Genomic DNA, 22,784 nt, shown 5'->3' with positions numbered 1-22,784 from the left:
CAGCCGTGCAAACTGCAAACGGGCCACATTAATTTTTAGCTGGGTGTTGGGCCTGCCTGAGCATAGCGATTTGGGTTGCACAGACTGCATGTGATTCATCTGTCTTAGTAAGAACCAATTAGAATTGTTCTTAACTACATATGATTCAGAAGGATGTAGCACATTGAGAAGATTTGATGAGCTCAGGAGGACTGGTGTGTATGTTTCTCACTTAATTGATTACAATTATAGTATTAGGACTCATACATGGCACAGGGTTTTTTCACAGGGTTCTTGTGTTCTGCTGTAGTGATCTTTGCTAAGCCAAGAATGCTTTGTCCAAGTCCTGTGAGCCAAACAATTTTTTTCTGTAGCGAGGGCTTAACAGATCGTGATTTTAAACCTGTACTGAACACTGGTTTTTCATTATTTTTTAGGGTGAAGCATGACAAAAGTTATACCATCTGTGGTCTGGCTTGGCACCCAAAAGGCGGGCAGGTTGCTTATACGGACATGGAAGGCAATCTGGGACTACTTGAGAATGTTTGTGATGTAGATGGAAAGAAATCAGACCACAAGGTAATACAAACCAGAAGCTTTCTTGGCTTTTTCGGTATCCTTTCCCATCATGGATGGCAATCTTTATCCACTCGTGTAAACCTGGAGTTTGGCAGGCTTCAGGATAAAACGTGATGTTTTCTTGATGGCACTATGTGGATTTTATGACAGTAACTTTTAAACCATGGCTTTAGGCATCTGCGCCTGGTGTCAAAGATTACGACGAACTTTTTGATGAGGATGACGGCGAGGACTTCCTGAACAGAGACTCGGTTGGGGACGACTGGGGTTCCAAAGCTGCGAGGAACGATGAAGATGATGACGATGACCCCATGATGGCATCAGGCCGTCCCAGAAACCGAGGGGCAATAATAGAGGATGATGAGAACTCCCTAGGTTTGAATTTCCCAAAGCATGGGTGTGTGGAGGGGGGGCAGGGGGGACAACATTGCAGGAACTGTAGACACATCAAGGATGCTGCCAGCTTGGCTCACAATATCCTTTGGTTGGGGGGGGGGGGTGTTGCAAGATTAAAAAAAGAAGCCCTTGCTTTCCTAAGCCACTAATGCAAAGCTATCTATCTTGCATAGATACTGGATTGCTGAAAGCTAACTCTGCCCTTGATAAGGAGGAAGAAGAGGACGACCAGGAAAGCCTTGCCCCGCTGCTGCCACTGTCATCAACCCAGAGGCCTTTCTACGATGGGCCAATGCCAACTCCTCAGCAAAAGCCCTTCCAGCCTGGCTCCACTCCGGTTCACCTCACTCACCGCTTCATGGTGAGTTTCGTTTCTTTGGCTGATTTAAAATAATGATGATGATGATGTTGGGAAAAGGCACTCTTGGCCATTGGTCCCACCTCAGGATCCAAGAGTGATACTGAACCGAGAAGTACCCCCAGGCTATGCAACTGATTTTTCAAGGGAGTGTGATGCCACCCAAAACAGTACCAGTGCCCAGATCAATTGGTTCCTTCATCAATTGTTGTCTCCTTTTAAGGGGGAGCGGGAGCGGGCTGAGTTCTTTTTCCTTTCTTTTTTAAAGCAGTGCATCTCTACATGGGCTGCTGTTGCACAAAAAACCTCCCAGAAAGGGTATGTGTGCGCACCTCACAATGCCTGAATGGGGGTGAAAAAGTGGCTTAAGATTTCTTTGTGAGTAGGAATGACTCTTCCCCGCCTCTTCCAAGAAACAAGGTGATGGCGTGTTACTCCACAGAGAAGTGAGGGAAGGCAAATAAACAGATTTCAGTAAATAAGGTGCCATTGCCTCTCTTTACAAGGAGAGAAATGAAAAGAGAAATGTCACAGCAGCAAGCAACTTGCCTGGTCTCTCAGACATTGCCCCTGTCTTTTGCTGTTTGGAGTAATTAACCTGCAGCCTAAACACTCTGTGTATAATATTGGCCAGCATTTATCAGATCATTTCACAGCAGACATTGGAGTCCTCTCTTGGGCATGTGGTATTGTCATCCCCCTTTGCTTTTTGAAATTTCTTCTGCCCTCAGCCCTTTAAACCAAACATGTCAAAATAATCAGCCAGTTGTCCCCATCTAATTAAGGGGGAAATGGAGAGAGTATAATTTTTATTTAAGTTTTTGTATGTTGCTTTTCAAGAAAAGGATTGCAAAGCGGTTTCCAAAAATCCAGCAATAATGTTTAATAATAATAACAGAAATATTTTATTATTTATAACCTGCCTGTCTGATACTTGTGTGAACATTCTTCTTTGGCGATCACTCATAGCTGAGTAAGAGTGTCTTCCATAAATACGGTTTTAACAATGAGTCCATAAGTGACTGTGGAGGCCAATTCTGGATCCACAAATCCTTCCACAGTGGGGACATTGGTTTCCGGGCAGGAGTTGATAATGGTGAGGGTTTGCCAAGCGTGCCTTCCTCTTAGTACATTTCTCCCTTGCGTCCTGAGTTTGAGCGTCTTCAAAGTTCATGGCACCTTTGGTCAAGGCTGTTCTCCAACTGGAGCGCTCGCAGGCCAGTGTTTCCCAGTTGTCAGTGTTTATACTACATTTTTTTAGATTTGCCTTGGGACAGTCTTTAAACCTCTTGTGTTGACCACTAGCATTACATGTTCCATTTTTAAGTTCGGAATAGAGTATTAGCCTCTGCTAGAGTTAGACCAAGTGACCTGGGATCCATTCAGAGTAGAAAGCAGGCTATATGTTGAAGGCTATATGTTGCTTTTCTGAAAGTAGTGTTACTGTTGACGTTCCTCCCATAGGTGTGGAACTCTATTGGTATTATTCGCTGCTATAATGATGAGCAGGACAACGCCATTGATGTGGAATTCCATGACACAGCCATCCATCACGCAATGCACTTGCCAAATTCTTTGAATCACACAATGGCAGCCCTTTCCAGTGACGCTATTTTGCTAGCCTGCGAGAGCACAGAGGAGCTAGCGAGGTAAAACTTATTTTAATGTTTCTGTGAAGAACACAACTTGTTAAAAAAAAAACACGCCCACTACCAAACCTATTTTTGGCATGACATGGGTTTACCTGTAGTGGTCATGATAAGGATGAATGGATCTCAGAGCTGTTGTTAGTGCAACATTTCTTGGAGATACTGTTACCGTTCGTTTCATGCAAAACCTCAAGGGAACAGCTGAGGAATAAAGAAAAAGTGGAGCTGATAAATGAAAGAAGACTTACTAATTAATAAATTGGTTATCAGTTTTCCTAGCATGTTTTCAACTTGTAACAGTACAAACCAGCATTCTGGTTTAATTTAGTCTCCAACAAAACTGCTACTATTGCGTGAAGTCCCCCCCCCCACCCTGAAAAACATGTTCAGCAGAAAGACTCTAGTCTGAACATCCCTAATTACTTCTTGTTTTTTGTTCCCCATTCCCCCCTCGCTTTTTCCCCATTTTCAGCAAGCTTCACTGCATACATTTTAACTCCTGGGATTCCAACAAGGAGTGGACAGTTGACATGCTGCAGAATGAAGAGATTGAAGCGGTTTGTTTGGGCCAGGGCTGGGCTGCGTGTGCCACAAGCACCCTTCTCCTCCGCCTCTTCACGAATGGGGGAGTTCAGAAAGACATCTTCAGCCTCCCTGGCCCTGTGGTGTCCATGGCGGGACACGGAGAGCAGCTGTTGGTGGCTTTTCACAAAGGTGATTTCCCTGGCAGGCTTCTTTTTCCTGTTTAAATATGTTTCGGGGTTAGTTATGTTTCCTCCCCACCTAAACATTAGGAAGAACTTCCTGACAGTAAGAGCTGTTTGACAGTGGAATTTGCTGCCAAGGAGTGTGGTGGAGTCTCCTTCTTTGGAGGTCTTTAAGCAGAGGCTTGACAACCATATGTCAGGAGTGCTCTGATGGTGTTTCCTGCTTGGCAGGGGGTTGGACTCGATGGCCCTTGTGGTCTCTTCCAACTCTATGATTCTATGATTCCTTTGTCGCTGCAACTTCTGTTTCAAAAAATGCCATAGAAGCACCATGCTTTGATTTTGATGGGAAAATGTTGAGTATGTTAATTTAGTTGCATTTCTAAAGTGAGCCGTCATCACATGCCCAACGACTTCCATTTGTTTGTAATTTTACTACCGGCTTTACACCACCCGTCTCTCTTGACACCCCTGTCTTGCCACAATGAAGTTTAGGATTCATTGGAATTGTTTTAGGATAATGAGGGTGAAAGCTGACAGTATCCATCTGCTAGCTGAACAGACACGGTTGACAGGATGGATTCTCTTCTCCTTCACAGACCCCACCCTTCAGGTTGGCGAACCCTCCTTAGCAGACTTGGGGGAGGATGGGGTGGGAGGATGGAAGGCTGTGGTGTTGGGGGGAGGAGGAGAGAGGAAGGAGAAGTCCTGCCACAAAAAGCCACTTAACAAAATATATCAGTTAATTCAAGTGAGACAAAAACCAGCTGTCAGGTGGCTGTTGCGGTTGCTCAAGAGTAACCAGGCAGGACTCCCGACCTGTGTTTTACAGGCTTTATTTTGGTGCAAACTATTTACAGTGAAGAGCCCCAAAGCTCATGTCTGGCTCAGTCACTAGCAGAATCCGGGAGTGGTCTCTTTTTGGACCTTCCCCCAACATAAGAATTTCATTACCCCCAAATGTCTCCTCCCTTCTCTGCGCCTCAAACTACTGCGCAGGATGGGCGATGGCAAGGGCGTGTTTCCCTCCTGTCCGGCCTGCCCAGAAGCGGTGTTAAGGCTCTCACCAGCATCCTCTGGTCCTTGCACCTCTTCCCCACTGGAGGTGGGGCTTTCCTCCTCCCCAGAAGAGGAACTGCGTCGCAAGATTTCCGGAGGCTCCCTGTAACACAACTGCCCTTCTATTCAGTGGCGTAGCGTGGGGGGTGCAGGGGGGGCCGGCCGCACCGGGCGCAACATCTGGGGGTTAGGGCTAGGGGGCGCAAATCCACGGGTTAGGGGGCGCAAATCCATGGGTTAGGGGGTGCAAATTACTTGCCTTGCCCCGGGTGCTGACAACCCACGCTACGCCACTGCTTCTATTTCTCGCCTCTGAGCCGATGGCAGTTCCCTGACACCAACAATTTAGCAGACAGAATAAATTCAATATTATAAAAGGAATAATTGAGACTTAAGAACTTAGATATTTCTGTGAATGCTTAAAAATTAACCAGGGGATAGAAATTCAGCCAGGTCCTTCAGGTGCCCAGAAAATGGCACACCGACAGAGCAACTTCCAGCTATCTTCACCCACCAGCAGCAGCTCCTTTCCTGCAACTTCCTTCGGTCTAGAATTAATTGCCCCCACCCCTCTTGCTTTTATAGGTACTGGTTTTGATGGGGATCAGTGTCTTGGGGTGCAGCTGCTAGAGCTGGGAAGGAAGAAGAGGCAGCTTTTGCACGGTGACCCACTTCCTCTTTCCAGGAAATCCTATCTCACATGGCTAGGATTTTCAGCAGAAGGTAGGATGGTTCGCTTCTCTTCTTTATTCTGAGATGTGTCGATATCATTTTCCTGGCCGGGGGGGAGGGGATGTGCAGCATTGTGTGACAGGCTTCCCATTCCTCTACTCTCCCCCACAGCCCTCTCACGCTCCATCAATTCTATTCTAGAAGTTCCTATGATCCTTTATATTGAGGGGTGGGTGGGTACAAGGGGGTTTGCAAGCAGAAGAGGAAGTCCCATTGCACAAGTGAAAGTTTGTTCTGTTAGTGGATAGACATACAGTGGTGCCCCGCAAGACGAATGCCTCGCAAGACGGAAAACTCGCTAGACGAAAGAGTTTTCCGTTTTGGAGGTGCTTCGCAAAACGAATTTCCTATGGGCTTGCTTCGCAAGACGACAATGTCTTGCGAGTTCCTGCTGTTTTTTCCCCTCCCCCTTTTTCTAAGCCGCTAAGCCGCTTATCAGCTGATCCGATCAGCAGATAAGCCGCTAATAGCGCTAATAGCACTAATCCGCTAATCCTTCAATGGGCTTGCTTCGCAAGACGAAAAAACCGCTAGACGAAGAGAATCACAGAACGGATTCTTTTCGTCTTGCGAGGCACCACTGTAACAGGATACAGTGTTACCTCTGGTTACGTACTTAATTCGTTCTGGAGGTCCGTTCTTAACCTGAAACGGTTCTTAACCTGAAGCACCACTTTAGCTAATGGGGCTTCCCACTGCCGCCGCCGTGCGATTTCTGTTCTCATCCTGAAGCAAAGTTCTTAACCCGAGGTACTATTTCTGGGTTAGTGGAGTCTGTAACCTGAAGCGTATGTAACCTGAAGCGTATGTAACCCGAGGTACCACTGCTCACCGGTTTGGATCCTAAGTTTCTCTTCATGAAAGTGAGAGGAGCCAGTTTCCACCACCTCCTCTGCAGCCAGCTGTACTATATTCCAAATCATTCTCAAAGGCTCCCCAGCCCCCAGGACAAGTGGGAAGGGGGGCGGGAGGGAAAGCCCAAAGCCCTGGTCCATGAATGTGAACTGCTTAATGTTCAGACCCTATTTCTGCAACTGTAATTTGTTATAGCAGTTTTTAATGTTGAGTTTTGAATGACTGCAGCCCTTGGACCTGATGGTGAAGGGCAGGCAAAAATCTGAATAAAATAACGATACCGATGAGTGAAAGGGAAGTTAGGGTGCAAGTTGTTATCCCTAAGGGCTGGTTTACAAGCTAAATCGGTCACTGGCGTTGTTGAAGATGCCTGCAGCCTCCTAAGACAGGCATAGGCAAACGCGGCCCACCAGATGTTTTGGACTACAACTCCCATCATCCCTAGCTAGCAGGACCCAGTGGTCAGGGATGATGGGAGTTGTAGTCCCAAAACTTTGGGAGGGCTGAGTTTGTCTATGCCTGCCCTAAGAGGTGGAGATGCCTGCAACGTCTTAAGCAGGGAAGTTCAGCATTATTAGTGAACACCCGGATCTGTGGATCTGGATCTGGGCAAGGAGCTTTTCAAGAGCATCTCTAAACTTGAGGAGGATACCAGGGTGGGGAAGGGGACCAAGCACTGCTCCTCTGTGAATGACAGGTGGCTATCCTGCAAGAGCAACATCATTGTCGCTGTCTACCAGCTTAAAAGGGTCACTGATACTTGTGCACTTGCTTGCTCTTGAAGATTGCAAGGGGACGCGGCTGTTAAAACTGAATTTCAACAACTTACCGTATTTTTTGCACCATAACACTCACTTTTTTCCTTCTAGAAAGTAAGGGGAAATGTCTGTGCGTGTTATAGAGGGAGTGCCTACGGGTGGCGGGGGAATCTGCTGCAGTCGTGAGCAGAGGATCCATGGTTCCCCTTCCTTCCCTCCTCCGTGGCTCGCTTTGAAACAGCAAACCGGGAGAAGAGCCGCTGAGTGGGGAGGAGAGAGGGACAGAGAGCCTGCTTCTTTAAAGGAGCAAAGCGGGAGAGGAGAGGAGCCGCTTACACGAGTCCTGTCCGGTTGGTTCCTCCCCTTATACCCCTCTTCTTCATTATTAGCAGCATCCTTCTCCACCCACCCCACGTGTGCTCCTTGTCCCTTGAGTGCTTTTCCTTCCCTCCCCACTTAAAACGTGGTTAGAAAGCACGGATCCACATGGATCCTCAGGATTTTTGCACTGGGTCACCCCAAATTTATCATCAGATCACATAGCATGTCCATGGCTACATCTTGCACCAAAAAAATCACGCACCCACTGTTCCCTGGGGCCGCAGTGGTGCAAAAACGTGGTTACAAACATGGATCCACATGGCTCATCAGGATTTTTGCATTGAGCTACTCCGAACTCACTGTCAGATCACATGTCTGTGGCCACAGCATGAACCACAAAAATCATACATCCATTGTTTCGTTTAGAATATTTTTTTTCTTGTTTTCCTCCTCTAAAAACTATGTGCGTGTTATGGTCGGGTACGTGTTATAGAGCGAAAAATACGGTAGTTACTACAAACTACCAGAAGGTGGTGCCATTTCCAAAGTTAACAGCCCCTGGTTCTCTTCAAAATGTGCCATACTTTTTTTATTCAGTAAGGCAGAGAGGAGTGCTGCACTTAACATCCTACCTGTAGCTCATGCATCTGCTTCTGAGAGAACCCTCAAAACTACACTGTGTGTGTGTGTGTTCCTGATTTTGTAGGTACCCCTTGTTACGCGGATTCAGAGGGTGTCGTGCGCATGCTGAACCGAGGACTTGGTAATACCTGGACCCCAGTCTGTGACACAAGGGAGCACTGTAAAGGGAAGTCAGATCACTACTGGATTGTGGGCATTCATGAAAACCCGCAGCAGCTCAGGTAGGAAGTTAGAGTTTGCATGGCTATACAACAGAAAAGCACGTGAATATTCAGGTGGTTTTGTCCAAAGCCACCTACCCGTTTATCCTCTGCTGCTTTCTGTCTACACCTTCTCCTCTGCTGCCTGTTTAGTCCAGGCCCCTCCAGCTTAAATTTCTTAGGTGGGAAGAGCTCTGTGTGGAGCTGCTAGCAATGAAAGCGTCTCTTCCCCTTTAAACAGCCAGCTGTGCAACTAAGGCTGCCCTTAATTGACTTGCTTTGGTTTACAGTGGTACCTCGGGTTACATACGCTTCAGGTTACAGACTCCGCTAACCTAGAAATAGTACCTTGGGTTAAGAACTTTGCTTCAGGATGAGAACAGAAATTGTGCTCCGGCGGCGCGGCAGCAGCTGGAGGCCCCATTAGCTAAAGTGGTTCTTCAGGTTAAGAACAGTTTCAGGTTAAGAACGGACCTCCGGAACGAATTAAGTACTTAACCCAAGGTACCACTGTATTTTTTGCTACCTTTCCACAGTGAGCTGTCTCCAGCAGTGACCTTCTAACAGCAGCTAGCTAACAAAGTATGTTAATAAATTTAAGTAAAACAAAAACCTCAACAGTTTGGTAGGCAGAATAAATTCACTATTACAGAAGAAATAATCCAGACTTATGTACCTTCAAAGTGGAAATACAGTTAATAAACAAAGCTCCAGCTGCTGGAGAAGCAGATCTTACTGCCCCAGGCTGCTCTTGCCTTCAGTGATGTTATTGTCACAACTACCATCACCTTAGGGCTGCCCAGAATCTCCTCTTTTACTGCAGACACCCTGCAGATATAGAGCGCAGCCGTACATGGTCTCGATACTTTTATCTTTTTCTTCCAATGGTTGCGTTATTTCCCCCTGATAAAGCTAAGCTTGGGCTCACTGCAGCCGCTCAGGGAGGCATCTTGCTGTTATCTGTGGACATGGCCAATTGTACAGAAACGGCATGTTCTTCTGCTTCCCCCATCGAGTCATTCATTTCTAGGGAAACTAATGAAAAGCCCCAGGATACGTCTGGGTTGATGAATGCAAGTCACAGTCATTGTGGTTTTCCTTCCTCTTCCAAGAAAGAAAAAGACAGAAAGTGTGTCATTTAAATACAGGGTTTCTCTTTATATTTATATTTTTAAAATATATCACCCATGAGAATGGATGTATGAAGGATTTGATTGTACTAGTGTAATTGAATGGGGCTAAAATTTTAGATTTCGCAAATGCTTTTTTGGAGTTTTGTTCTACTTTTTGTAATATGTTACTTTTTAAAAATAAAAACTAATGCATGCCATTTTTCTCCCCTCTGATGTGGGAGAGTACGGAAACTGCCCCTCCCTGACCTGTAGACTGAAGTGGTAAAATGCAAGAAAAGCTGTACCTTTTATTTATTGTGCTGTGAGTGCATGAATTGCTCCTTTAGACAGAGCCTACTCGGAGGGGGGGGGGGAGAGACACTGCTTTTAGGTGTGCATCTTAATTCTGTGCTTCCCTCCTTGCAGGTGCGTCCCTTGTAAAGGAGCCCGTTTCCCCGCTACCCTTCCCCGTCCGGCAGTAGCAGTGCTGCCATTCAAGCTTCCTTTTTGTCAGACAGCAACAGATAAGGGCCAGATGGAGGTAGGGAAAGTCAACATTGGTTTGGTTTGCTGGCTGCCTTGCATCGGTGCCCTCTTGACATGTGTGTCCAGATTATGAAAGCAGCCCTTGCAGTGTGTTTGTAGTCGGAACTTGGGATTTGGTCCGTAGATCCGTATTGGGAAAGGGTGTTTGTTAACGACAACGGTGTTATTAACGAAAGCAACATTATGGTTGTTGTTATTTATTGCACTTTTCACCCTTCATATGTTTGGATCCCAGGTGAAAAATAATAACCGCATAAAACACATACGTCATATGATAAATATTAACATAAAAACCGATTGCGGTCATAGACAAATTCCTTGCAGCAGTGACACATAACAAATGCTGGACTCAAAATAATACCAAGCACGAAAAACTGAAGGGAAAACAATATATCTTTATTTGGGGCCGGAAGACTGAAGACCTAAATAAGGGATTGCAGTTTGCTTCCTTTTCTCAGACCCATTTTGTATGGTTTTTGCTTCGTCTGTATTGCATGGAAGTGGAGCACGTGAGTTCCTTGAGTAGTTTATCTGACACGTCGTTTAATATAAAACACCTCTGATGCAAATTATCTCTGTTGTGAAGAAAAGCACTGCAGAACCCCCTGTTCTTATCTGTGGGGCTGGTCAGAAACATTTGTTGAATTCATGTTTAAATTGCAGGTATTGAACAGAAAATATACAGACGCTCCTCCCATAGTTGTATATGTGTGTTTACATTCATTCATTCATTTAATACACCACTGTGTTGTAAAAACCGTCAAAGCTGTTTACTTGCATCGCATGTAGAGGGCATGCATTTGTGTGCTTGTTTATTGTAAGTACTAGAGCAATCTCAGGACCTTGTTAAATTCCTGCAAATATCAGGACCTACAAATGGTCCTGATTAAACAGCAACGTGTTGAACTATGTTTCCCCCCCCTTTCTTTTTCCTGCATGCTTCAGGAGCAATTTTGGCGCTCTGTCTTGTTTCACCGCTACCTGGACTACTTATCCCAAAATGGATATGAACACGATGAAAGTGTGAAAAGCCAGGCAACCCAAGAACAGCAGAATCTCTTGATGAAAATGTTTGCGGTAAGTGAGGTTCTCAATTCAAAAAGCAACTACAGCTCTTGAAGCATTTTGATGTCACGCTGCTTAGCAAAATAGCATTATTTCTTTGCAGCTTGGGAATTTGGTTGTGACCCTTTATTAACCCCTGAAACATACAAAGGGCGTTTAGGCTTGAGCACGCACTATTGCAAGATGTAGCTTGCCAAGAAGGCTGATCGCTAAAGAATTGATGCTTTTGAATTATGGTGCTGGAGGAGACTCTTGAGAGTCCCATGGACTGCAAGAAGATCAAACCTCTCCATTCTGAAGGAAATCAGCCATGAGTGCTCACTGGAAGGACAGATCCTGAAGCTGAGGCTCCAATACTTTGGCCAGCTCATGAGAAGAGAAGACTCCCTGGAAAAGATGGAGGGCATTCCCCTGATGCTGGGAAAGATGGAGGGCACAAGGAGAAGGGGACAACAGAGGACGAGATGGTGGGACAGTGTTCTCGAAGCTACCAGCATGAGTTTGACCAAACTGCGGGGAGGCAGTGGAAGAGAGGAGTGCCTGGCGTGCTCTGGTCCAGGGGGTCACAAAGAGTCAGACACGACTAAATGACTAAACAACAACAATAATAGCTTGCCAACACACATTGTGTGGTCTGAGCATGGGTAGATAACGCAGATAGATCTGCTTAATCAACACACCAATCTTGTGGCTGGGCAGTGCCAACACCTCTGCTATTCCCAGGCTGCTGCGAAGTCCCAGGTGGGCTAGCTGTGACTGTAGCCAGAGTTGCTGCAGTGGGTGGAGCCAGAGGTGTCAGGGATGGGGGCAAGGCACAGCGCAAACTATGTGGAATGGGAGGAGAATGGAGAAGGGTAAGGAGGGGCTGGATCAGAGAGGAGGAATGTACCTGGGGGCTTAATGTGTGAGTAGCTAATGCCTGTTGGAGCAGGAGGCTCTTAGGAAAGGAGCCTTGCTGAGCCAGGAGAAAGCTATGCCAAGAGAAGAAAGTGACGTGACAACTGCCCCCCCCCTTGCTGGCAAAGCCTCAGTAAACTAACCCTAATACGCCATAGTTCCTTGGTCTGCCGTGTCATAGCCCCAGAGCTTTGCACTGCCCATTACTGTCTTGTCTCCTGTACAGTTTTAAAATGTTGAGGTCTACTTCTTAAATTAACAGTTTTTAAAGGCAGTGTAACTCCAGTAGCAGGCTGGTTCCCACCAAAGTTACTGCTTTTTAAAAGAATGACTGCAGGCAGGTGGCTTTCCCAGTGACAGGGAGGAGGATAGGAGTACAGTGGTACCTCCTGTTGTGGACGGGATCCGTTCCGGAGGTCTGGTTGGATCCTGAGGTTTCCGCAACCTGAGGACCGCTTCTGTGCATGTGCGCGCAGCAAAACCCGATAAAATGCTTCCGGATTTGCCGTTTTCGCATCCCGAAGTTTATGTAACCAGAGGGTTACTTAACCGGAGGTACTACTGTATAGCTTTTGTTCTCCTGATTTTACAAGAGAACCTTCCCTTGCTAAACACCACAGGACTTTGTTTCTCTTTTTCCCTTTCGTACGAATAGCTTTCCTGCACCCTGGAACGGGAGTTTCGCTGCATGGAGCTTGCTGAGCTTATGACTCAGAATGCCAGGAGCTTAGCTATCAAGTACGCCTCTCGCTCTCGGAGGCTGAATCTCGCCCAGCGGCTCAGTGAACTGGCAGCAGAGACAGCAGCTGAGTTGGCAGCTGCTGAAGAGAACGGCATTCAAGAGGAAGAGGAGGAGGAGGAAGATTTCCAAAACCACCTGAATGCTGGGTAAAAAGAAATTCCAGAGTGACACTACAGTTGGCAGACTTTTGCAGTGAAGGAGTTGCAGGGACCTCATTCATCACGTAGGCATGTACTAGTGACAGATAGTGAGTGTGGGCATTTGTGTGGCTTGCAGTCCCATATTCTATCTGCCAGTGCCTGAAGTTTGGTGGTGTTCCTTCCCTGTCAGTATCGTGGATAATGGGGAGCCTTTATACTGGTCCTCAACCCCTGGACTGAAACAATGCTTAAAAAGGGCACAGGCACCATTTGAGAGCCAGTGTGCTGTACTGCTTAAGAGCAGTGGACTCGTAATCTGGTGAACCGGGTTCGCTTCCCCACTCCTCCACATGCAGCTGCTGGGTGACCTTGGGCCAGTCACTCTTCTCTGAAGTCTCTCAGCCCCACTCACCTCACAGAGTGTTTGCTGTGGGGGAGGAAGGGAAAGGAGATTGTTAGCCTCTTTGAGACTCCTTAGGGTAGTGATAAAGCAGGATATCAAATCCAAACTACTCCTCTTCTTCTTCTTCTTCTATGAGGAACAAATTTTCTATAAAAAGTGAGATACAGCCATCTTTTTATGGCTTGAAGTTGATTCTTGCGGGGACTGGGATGTTTCACAAACTGGGAATGTTCTGGAAGCAAGAGTTAAGCTTATCTTTCTCTCCTAGGACAGAATAGCATTTTGAGTGTAAAGGTTTGGAGACGGAGATACACACACACACACACACACACACACACACACACATTTACAAAGGGCCTGTGTGAATATAACCCTTAAGCCATTGTCCGCACACTTTCCTCCTTTCTCACATGAATTTTCTTCACTATTCACCATTTTCCTTAATAGCAGATAAGGGTTGTGTGTTGGCAGTGACCTTCGCTAGAGTGTGCTTTTAACCAGAGACTTGTTGTTAGCTCTAGGGCAGTCCATTAAGGTGCTGTGCAACATATGTTACTCTTCTTTATATTTTCCCTGGATCCTCTCCCTCCTTTTAGAAACCTCAGAGTGATTGATATCTTCTTCCAACCACACACACTTAGATTCATCAGTGGTCTATTCCTTTATTTTGGTGGCAGGGTGTGTAGTTATCTTCTTCTTTTTACCTAGGTATGCAGTTTTAAGATATTTTCTAGCATGTGACCTAAATCAGTTGTTGTTTTAATCTTACTAATGGCCCAGTGCGTTACATGTGTGGCAGCTGCCTCTTATCTATCTGTTTATCTAAATATCTAACTAAATGAGTAGACTGCTAAGTTCATTTATCTGCTTTCAGTTACAGTAGCACCCCCACAGAATCAGGTCAGGCCCGGATCAGAAACCTTCAACGTCAGCAAAGTATGGAGACCTATGAGGAAGAGGAGCAGGAGAAGGAGGAGGAGGAGGAGGAAGGCACATCTGAAGTGACAAAACCTAGTAAGACTGACAGATGCACACAAGTATTCAGGGCAGAAGGCTGTATAGTTGTCATATTTCCCAGGTCCTGAGGACGGGTTGTTGATAAGAGCAGACAAATAATGCATGACAGGCTCCACAAAGAAGAACTATTTTCTGGGGTTTATTTTTCTTGATTCATTTTCCTTTTCAAGGAAGGAAAAGCTTGCTTCTCCTTTCCCTCAGTAATCAAAGTAGCAAGTAGGGTCTGTCTTCTGTGTTTTCTAGCTTTTAGCATTTTGTAGCTCACTTCCCATCTATTTTGCTTAGCTGATGTTCTTAACTAGGACTATAATACAGTGGTGCCTCGCAAGACGAAATTAATCCGTTCCGCGAGTCTCTTCGTCTTGCGGTTTTTTCGTCTTGTGAAGCACGGCTATTAGCGGCTTAGCGGCTATTAACGGCTTAGCGGCTATTAACGGCTTAGCGGCTTTAAGAAAAAGGAAACAAACTCGCAAGAACTCGCAAGACATTTCGTCTTGCGAATCAAGCCCATAGGGAAATTCGTCTTGCAGAACGACTCAAAAAACGCAAAACCCTTTCGTCTAGCGAGTTTTTCGTCTTGCGAGGCATTCGTCTTGCGGGGCACCACTGTACAGCACTTATTCATGGTTAACCTGGAAGATGCCTCAAATTTCACTCCTTGTGTTTGCACTTACATATACACCATTTGTCATATCTTTCTGAAGGACCTCTGCCAATCTCTGGAAAGGTGTCTGCTCCCCAATCTGGTGAGTCAAAATTATTATTATTTTCTAGGCAAGGAAAAGATATTCATGGTTGTGCCTGTTTATGCAACTTTTGGTGTCAGCTGCCCAATTGCAGTTCCTTTCCTTTTGTCAAACAGCATGCTTGCATCCCTTAATTCTGATGTAATAAATTGGAACAGTTCCTCTCCAGCTCCCACTGTGCACCCCAAATCAGCTATGAGGAGTTGGGGGATTGCGTGGAGCATGGGGAGAGGCGGCTTCAGGCAAACCTCATTTTATTGTGTTTTGCTTTATTGTGGTTCGTGGATATTGCTCCTTACCGGGACATGGGTGCCACTTCAGGCAGCCCAGCCAGGGGAAGGAAGCTCCCCACTGCTGCCCCTCTTCTGGCCATAGGAGTAGACTATGGCTGGAGCTGGGTTTTATTGCAATATTAGCTTTATTGCGATGGTCTGGAACCGAACCTGCAATATCTCTGAGGTGTGCTTATAAATAGAATCCCATGTATACAGCATTGAATACAACCCTAAAAATAAAAAACACATAACATTAATTAATAAAGCACTTCTGTATAAGCAGGCCCAATTAACTATTGTAAATGAAAAAAATTACTGAAGTTCCTTTCCCCAAAAGGCATACACAGTGTTTCCTAAAGGTTTTCATTGGTGTTCTTCTCCCCTATCTCTTCTCTCTCCAGTAACAAAAGCTGTAGTTGTTTCCAGCAGTCAAAAGCGAGTCAATCCCTTCAAGGTGAGAATTTGGTGGTTTTAGTTCACTTCAAATTTTAAGTAAAATGTGTGAAGATTGTCAGAAATCCTGAGCGATGGAAAGTAAGGTTGTTTTTTTTTAATGTTTTGCTCCACTAGGTATCCAGTAGCCAAAAGGATCAACTGGTTCAGCTGGCTAATATCATAGACAACATGACCAAACAGGGCAAGAAAAATTCCATGCCAAACAGCCGAGTTGCTCCAAACAAGAAGAGTCCAGTTATAAAACCGCTGGTTCCTAAGCCGAAGTCAAAGCAGGTGAGCTTCGTGTTGACTTATAGTTGCGTGGTCAAAAAGCTAAGACCCTGGCATGCCTATTGTTTTGTTTTTCAATACAGTGGTGCCCCGCTAGACGAATGCCTCGCAAGACGAAAAACCCGCTAGACGAAAGGGTTTTCTGTTTTTCGATGCACTTCGCAAGACGAATTTCCCTATGGGCTTGCTTCGCAAGACGAAAACGTCTTGCGAGTCTTGCGATTTTTTTCGCTTCCCCCCCTTTTTCTAAGCCACTAAGCCGCTAATAGCCTTTTAGCCGCTAAGCCTTTAATAGCCGCTAAACCGCTAATAGCGCTAAGCCGCTAATAGGGTTGCTTCGCAAGACGAAAAAACCGCTAGACGAAGAGACTCGCGGAACGGATTATTTTCGTCTTGCAAGGCACCACTGTACAAAGAAACAGGAAGTAGATGAAGATAAAATACATACAAACAAACAATAAATGCACACACACACACACACACACACACACACACAAAGCAAAAGAAATGCTGTCTCACTAACTTCTTCTGTCGTAGTTAATAATGCATTTAAAACTGTTGACTGGGAGAAAAAATTATCCATAAAGACACCCTTTCAAGGGAAATGTTTTAACATCAAGAGATGGGCGCCCAGAGTATTTTACGGCCTGAAATGCATAAATAATACATGTTGACTGTGAATTTTAGGAATCTGTATCTAATTGTATAGGCTACAGCAGCTGCGTTTTTCCAACCCCGAACACCTAGCACTGAAAAGAAGAACATAGATGAGAGAGGAGGGGGAACTGAAGCACCCCCACCTGAACCACCTCAAACTCCGACGGAGAGCAGTGACAATAAAAGGTCAGTGTCCCAGGAAGGCAGTCCCTGTCTTTCCCATTGCCCTTGTGGGGTGGCTAATCCAGAAAGCTCCCTGGGCGTTCCAAAAGTTCCGCTGCAGAACATTTCAGAATCCCTTCCTTTTCTTCTTCCTCCTTTTTTCAAGGCCAAAGACTGGGTTCCAGATGTGGCTAGACGAGAACAGAAGCTGCATTGGGGCAGATAATCCTCATTTTGAAGAAACTGAGATAATAAAAGAAGGCATGAGTCGATTCAGAAATCTGTCTGCTGAAGAAAGGATGGTAATGGAGTTCCCCCATGGAATGTTCATTTGCTTCTTCTATAGAAATCCTTCCCCCGCCCCCCTGTTTCCTTTCCCCATTCCTAGGTTCTGCGGCTTTTCCATTGCCTGCTCCAGCATTGCTACCATGCCCCAGAATGAATGAACTTGGAGGTAGCTGCGTGAAGCATTAATCTGCATGTTTGGCACAGCATGGCCTATGTTGTGCCACGCCAGGTGTGCAGAAGCTCAGACCCTTCAGATGTTGCTGAACTACAACTCCCATCAGCCCCTGCAGGCATGGGGGTGGGGTAGCTAATGTCGCAGAAGACGTAATTGGGATTCAATGTGACTTTAGCAGAATGGAGAACTGGGCCTAAGCTAACCAAATGAATTTCCGTAGCAACAACTGTAAGGCATGAAGAACCAGCTACACAAATAAAAGATGGGGGGGGACACCTGGCTTGCCACTAGTAAATGTGAAAAAGATCTTGGGGTCTTGGCAGACCACAAGCTTAACATGAGTCAACAGTGTGAAATCACCCAGGGAGCTTTCATAGTAGAGATCTGAACCTGTGTCTCTCCAGGTCTAGTTCAGTGCTAATCACTACAACATGCTAACTGTAATATTTGCACTGCACCCCCTGATCAACATCTCCCCATCTTTGCTGCAGTTGGAAATCTGGTCTAGGGGCGATGCCTTGAGAGAAGCCAGGATGCAGAAGCCAGGCTCTTCTGATCTTATTTTGTTAGGATTCAGTGCTGGTGAAGAAGTATCCCATTCCACAGAATCCAGTGACACTGCACTTTACCTCTGAATAGCTGAATAATGGCAAATCCCTGCTACATTAGTTAATTGGTTTCCTCCCCTACCAGTGTGGTGTAGTGGTTAAGAGCGGTAGTCTCATAATCTGGGGAGCCGGGTTTGAGTCTCCGCTCCTCCACATGCAGCTGCTGGGTGACCTTGGGCCAGTCACACTTCTCTGAAGTCTCTCAGCCCCACTCACCTCACAGAGTGTTTGTTGTGGGGGAGGAAGGGAAAGGAGAATGTCAGCCGCTTTGAGACTCCTTAAAGGGAGTGAAAGGCGGGATATCAAATCCAAACTCTTCTTCTTCTTCTTCTGCCCTAGGTTTGGACCGAGAAAGCCAAAGGAAAAGAAGCTGGCGATTCGTCGGAAGGGAAAAAGCGGAAGCGCTTGGAAGTTGTTAACAGTGATGGGCAAGAAGGCCAAGGGAAAAAATCAAAGGAGGACACAAGCTCGGTCACAAAACCCAGTTCCATTCAGGAGTCTGCCATCGCAAAGCTATCAGCATTTGCCTTTAAGCAGAGATAAACCAGTTTGTGCTTTTCTAAGGGTACCTTGTGGGTTAACTTTAACCTATTGTTTGAACCAGCCTCCAAACAGGTGTTGCCCTTTTTATGTCATGCCACACATTTAGTTGGTCCCAGTAAGCCAAATCCAAATATTCCTGGCATGAGACCTGTTATTTCAGTAGTGCACCGTGTTTCCTTTGGGACTGCACCATGGCAGTAGAAAGCGGCTATGGCCAAGGAGAAAAGGCAGAGAGTCCGTTCCATAGATGTCCTCTGTTCCTGCTTGACACTGTTCTTCTGACCTTCTGTTTTCCACTACTTCTTTGTTGCTTTTCCTTTTTAAGTTACAGAATGTATGAAAGCCTTTGTTAGGCTCTGGCACTTTGGGGGTTTGCCTGTCCTGCAACGACAGCCTTGTGAGCTTTTGACTTGACTCACCGTGTGCTGATAGGTGAGCTGAGAACAGTGGAGCCATCATGTAACCCCATTTCCCACCCAGCCATGTTGAAGAAGAATCTTTCACCCCACACCCATCTGGTTTGTGTAACTTTCCCTCTGATCTACGTAGGAAAGGAATGTAGGAGAGACTTGTCTCTTAGGCTGGGGTAGCTAGCGCAGTGCCCTCAAAATGTTGCGGGACTACCCATTGGCCCCATCTAGCCTAGCCAGTGATCGTGGATGATGTGTGCTGTAGTCCAACAACTTCTGGAGGGCATTACATTAAATACTCCTGCCTTAGGCATGTGGGCATCATCGGGTATGTCTGAGTTCAGCATAGCAAATGTTTTTCTTCCGAATGCTGGAATTTTTGTATTTTTATGTAATGGTTCTACTAAATAAAGTGGTGACATTTGTATATCTTCTTGTTGTTGTTTAGTCGTTTAGTCGTGTCCGACTCTTCGTGACCCCCTGGACCAGAGCACGCCAGGCACTCCTGTCTTCCACTGCCTCCCGCAGTTTGGTCAAACTCATGCTGGTAGCTTCAAGAACACTGACCAACCACCTCGTCCTCTGTCGTCCCCTTCCCCTTGTGCCCTCCATCTTTCCCAACATCAGGGTCTTTTCCAGGGAGTCTTCTCTTCTCCTGAGGTGGCCAAAGTCTTGGAGCCTCAGCTTCAGGATCTGTCCTTCCAGTGAGCACTCAGGCCTGATTTCCTTTAGAATGGATCGGTTTGATCTTCTCTTCTTGCAGTCCATGGGACTCTCAAGAGTCTCCTCCAGCACCAGAATTCAAAAGCATCCATTCTTTGGCGATCAGCCTTCTTTATGGTCCAGCTCTCACTTCCATACATCACTACTGGGAAAACCAGAGCTTTAACTATACGGACCTTTGTTGGCAAGGTGATGTCTCTGCTTTTTAAGATGCTGTCTTGTATATCTTAGTTGATGCATACTTTGTTTTCACTTATCTCAGATGCTAGTTTTATATTTGTGTAGGTCTATTTTGTCCCCTCCAACTTAACTGATGAGAGGACAAATCCTTCTCCCCTCCCCTCATACGTCAGTTCAGCTCCCAGCACTTTGGAGCCCTGGAGAGGAAGGACTTTGAGCCTACAGAACAAGAATGGGGAACTTGTGCCCCTCTAAATAGTTCTGGACTCCCAACTCCCATCATCCCTAGGTCCCTTGGCCATGCTAGCTGGGGCTGCTGGGAGTTGGCGTCTAACAACATCTGGAGGGAAATGGGCTTCCCATTCCTGTGCAGTAAGGCATAACCACTTTTAACCTTGCCACAGCCAAGTTGATGATAGCCAAAGAAGCCGTTATCACAGCCATTGTTATAGTAAACTCTGTTGGACTCAATAAATTCACTAATTCATTGGAAGGATACTGTGATCTAAGTATGAAATTGAATAATCGATCCAAGGATAACACTGCTCCGAGGTAAATGAGCAAAGAGATGCAGGAGCACAGCTGTCCTGAATTGCAAATCAAAAGACTGTCCTTCCCCATCCCACTTTCATTCAGAGGCATTTGGAGAGGGCTGCAATTTTAAGAAAGCAAGGGGACGGTTTGCTAGTCTTAATGGACTGGATAAAAATGGACTGTGAGCCAGGGATGTCTAGTTTGGAGCTCAGGCATTCAGCAAATGGCTTGCCTAAGGTTGCCAATCTCTGCATCTGTAGCCCTTTCATTTTGGAATTAAAAAATATGCTGAACTGCCTTGCAGGGCTACCTTAAAGATTACGGAGGCAGCTTATGTAGAAAAGCGCTTAAGGTGCTTCATACATAATAAAGTCTGGTTGTGAATCCACAGCAGTGACCAGAGGAGGAATGACCAAGCCCCTATTGTTTGCCTTCAGCATCTGATAACCCAAGGTATGCTTCTTCTGAGTATGAAAGTTCTGTATATTGTTTGTGTCAGAGCTGCTCCCAGATCCTAGCTCACAGAGGATCACGCTAGCCAGCGTTCACTTTATAAAAGTCTTTATTGAGTTACAGTTTCCATTTTCAAGCTGCCGCGTGCAGCTCTACGTCTTATAAGCTAGACCGGCGAAGCTCCGTCTGAGTCTCCGCCCCCTGTACACCAACTTAATACCCTAGCCTTACTCCACCTTTTCCGCCTGACCGTTCTTCTCTGGGTCCCTCTGCCCCCCGTGGTCTCTTCCTTCCTGGACTCTTCTGACGCTGACCCCCCGGACCCTTCTGTCTCCTTGCGTCGGGCTTTAGGACCTGGCTCCCTTTCCGGGCTGCTTACTGCGCCGCCTTCCTGTGCATTTGAACTTGGCACGCGCGCCCAACCTTCCACTTTCCGCTTGACCGTTTCTTCGCTCCCCGATGGAGGTGTGGCCACTCCTGACTCATGCCCTCCCCCCTGCTGCGAGCTGCCAGAGCTCGATACCTGGCGCCCTTCCTCTCCACTGCGCTCTGTTGGGGACGCTGGCCCCGATTTCCAACTGCTGCCCTCTGAACCCCCTCTGGACCCTACTTCCTGGGGTGTTCCCCTAGGCTCCCCCCTTGCTCTGGCCACTGGCGCTCCTTTCTGTGAATCTTCTGATTCACTGGAAAGACTCGGAGATCTCGGGTCGTCGTCATCACTCATCTTTTCTTCGGACTCCTCCCCCTCGCTCTCTGTTTCCTCCCTTGCCCTCGCCTCTGCTCCTGAACCCCTGACAGTTTGGGTCTATTCTTGGATATTAGCCATCTTATCCATGAAGCCAAGCTCCATGCGGAAATTCAGCATTCACCCAGGTTTTAGGGGTGCAGATTCTCTGACCCACACCCTTCCGATAGCTGCACTGAGTTTTTTAACCACTGGGGTTGCTTCCATGTTAACTTCTTTTTTTTTGGAATCTCCCGTCATTTGTTCACTTGTAGTTTATGAAACATCCAGACGATGCTGTCAGTCTGCTCCACTCTGTGATTTGCATTCCTTATCTGGACCTGTGATTGAATGCTGATGCTTTTCTGTAAGCAGTGAGATTTAGTTCTTCTCTATCTGTGCCTAGGTAAAGGTAAAGGTAAAGGGACCCCTGACCATTAGGTCCAGTTGTGACCGACTCTGGGGTTGCGGTGCTCATCTCGCTTTATTGGCCGAGGGAGCTGGCGTACAGCTTCCAGGTCATGTGGCCAGCATGACTAAGCCGCTTCTGGCGAACCAGAGCAGCGCACAGAAACACTGTTTACCTTCCCGCCAAAGCGGTACCTATTTATCTACTTGCACTTTGACATGCTTTCGAACTGCTAGGTTGGCAGGAGCTGGGACAGAGAAACGGGAGCTGACCCCGTCGCGGGGATTCAAACCGCCAACCTTCTGATCAACAAGTCCTAGGCTCTGTGGTTTAACCCACAGCGCCACTCGCGTCCTTAATCTGTGCCTATGATGAAACACTAAAAGCAGGACTGCCAGATATGTGCAACTTGGCTAATTGACTGCTTTCACCACCTCATTGTGAGTTACATCTGGGGGATAAGTGAAGAGTTTCCCAATAATTAGCCTCTTTTAATTACCCCAGTGTTCATTTCTGTTTCCAAGAGGGAGCCTTTAATGACTGCTCAATTAAAGCCCCCCACCCCAGACAAATCAACAGGCAGCATTGAAACAGGCTGAACCTGCAAACAAGATTATAATTAATTCTAGCGAGGAACTTAGCGTTTTACATAATTGTGAGCAACTACAGTGATACCTTGGGTTGTGAACAGGATCTGTTCCGGAGCCCCGTTCGCAACATGAGCAGAACGCAACCCGCTTCTGCGCATGCGTGTGACGTCATTTTGCACGTCTGCGTGAGCGGCAAAACCCGGAAGTAACCCTTTCCGGTACTTCTGGGTCGCTGCGGGACGCAACCTGAAAACGCACAACCTGAAGCAAACATAACAAGAGCCACTTTTGATTGATGGGGTCTGTGTGGAGAGGGTAACAACGTTCAGATTTTTGGGCATTGAATTACAAGAGGATCTGTCCTGGAGTGTCAACACAAGGGGGCTTGTGAAGAAGGCGCAGCAGAGACTGTACTTTTTGAGAA

The 22,784-nt window shown here is 46.5% G+C and overlaps 1 protein-coding gene across 4 annotated transcripts in view; it reads left to right on the top strand.

The window, feature by feature from the left end:
* WDHD1 (WD repeat and HMG-box DNA binding protein 1) overlaps positions 1 to 19,174 on the top strand; it is a 36,010-nt gene extending 16,836 nt beyond the window's left edge. For 2 of the 4 annotated variants that reach the window (XM_083514476.1, XM_083514477.1), the window contains exons 11-27: positions 417 to 558; positions 732 to 933; positions 1,128 to 1,315; positions 2,777 to 2,961; positions 3,434 to 3,675; positions 5,313 to 5,450; positions 8,100 to 8,256; positions 9,774 to 9,888; positions 10,839 to 10,970; positions 12,511 to 12,743; positions 14,015 to 14,154; positions 14,862 to 14,903; positions 15,580 to 15,632; positions 15,749 to 15,907; positions 16,614 to 16,747; positions 16,890 to 17,025; positions 18,134 to 19,174. In XM_083514476.1, coding sequence (XP_083370602.1) covers positions 417 to 558; positions 732 to 933; positions 1,128 to 1,315; positions 2,777 to 2,961; positions 3,434 to 3,675; positions 5,313 to 5,450; positions 8,100 to 8,256; positions 9,774 to 9,888; positions 10,839 to 10,970; positions 12,511 to 12,743; positions 14,015 to 14,154; positions 14,862 to 14,903; positions 15,580 to 15,632; positions 15,749 to 15,907; positions 16,614 to 16,747; positions 16,890 to 17,025; positions 18,134 to 18,337 — 2,602 coding nt within the window. In that variant the 3' untranslated portion in view covers positions 18,338 to 19,174. The remainder of the gene's footprint in view (positions 1 to 416; positions 559 to 731; positions 934 to 1,127; positions 1,316 to 2,776; positions 2,962 to 3,433; positions 3,676 to 5,312; positions 5,451 to 8,099; positions 8,257 to 9,773; positions 9,889 to 10,838; positions 10,971 to 12,510; positions 12,744 to 14,014; positions 14,155 to 14,861; positions 14,904 to 15,579; positions 15,633 to 15,748; positions 15,908 to 16,613; positions 16,748 to 16,889; positions 17,026 to 18,133) is intronic. The other 2 variants (XM_083514478.1, XM_083514479.1) reach the window with 1 other exon arrangement.
* The last annotated feature ends 3,610 nt before the right edge of the window (positions 19,175 to 22,784 follow it).

The sequence above is a fragment of the Podarcis liolepis genome (genome assembly GCF_965112155.1).
Source record: "Podarcis liolepis genome assembly, chromosome: 1".
In the NCBI taxonomy this organism is placed as follows: Eukaryota; Metazoa; Chordata; class Lepidosauria; order Squamata; family Lacertidae; genus Podarcis; species Podarcis liolepis.
This window is presented reverse-complemented; position numbering and strand designations above follow the sequence as displayed.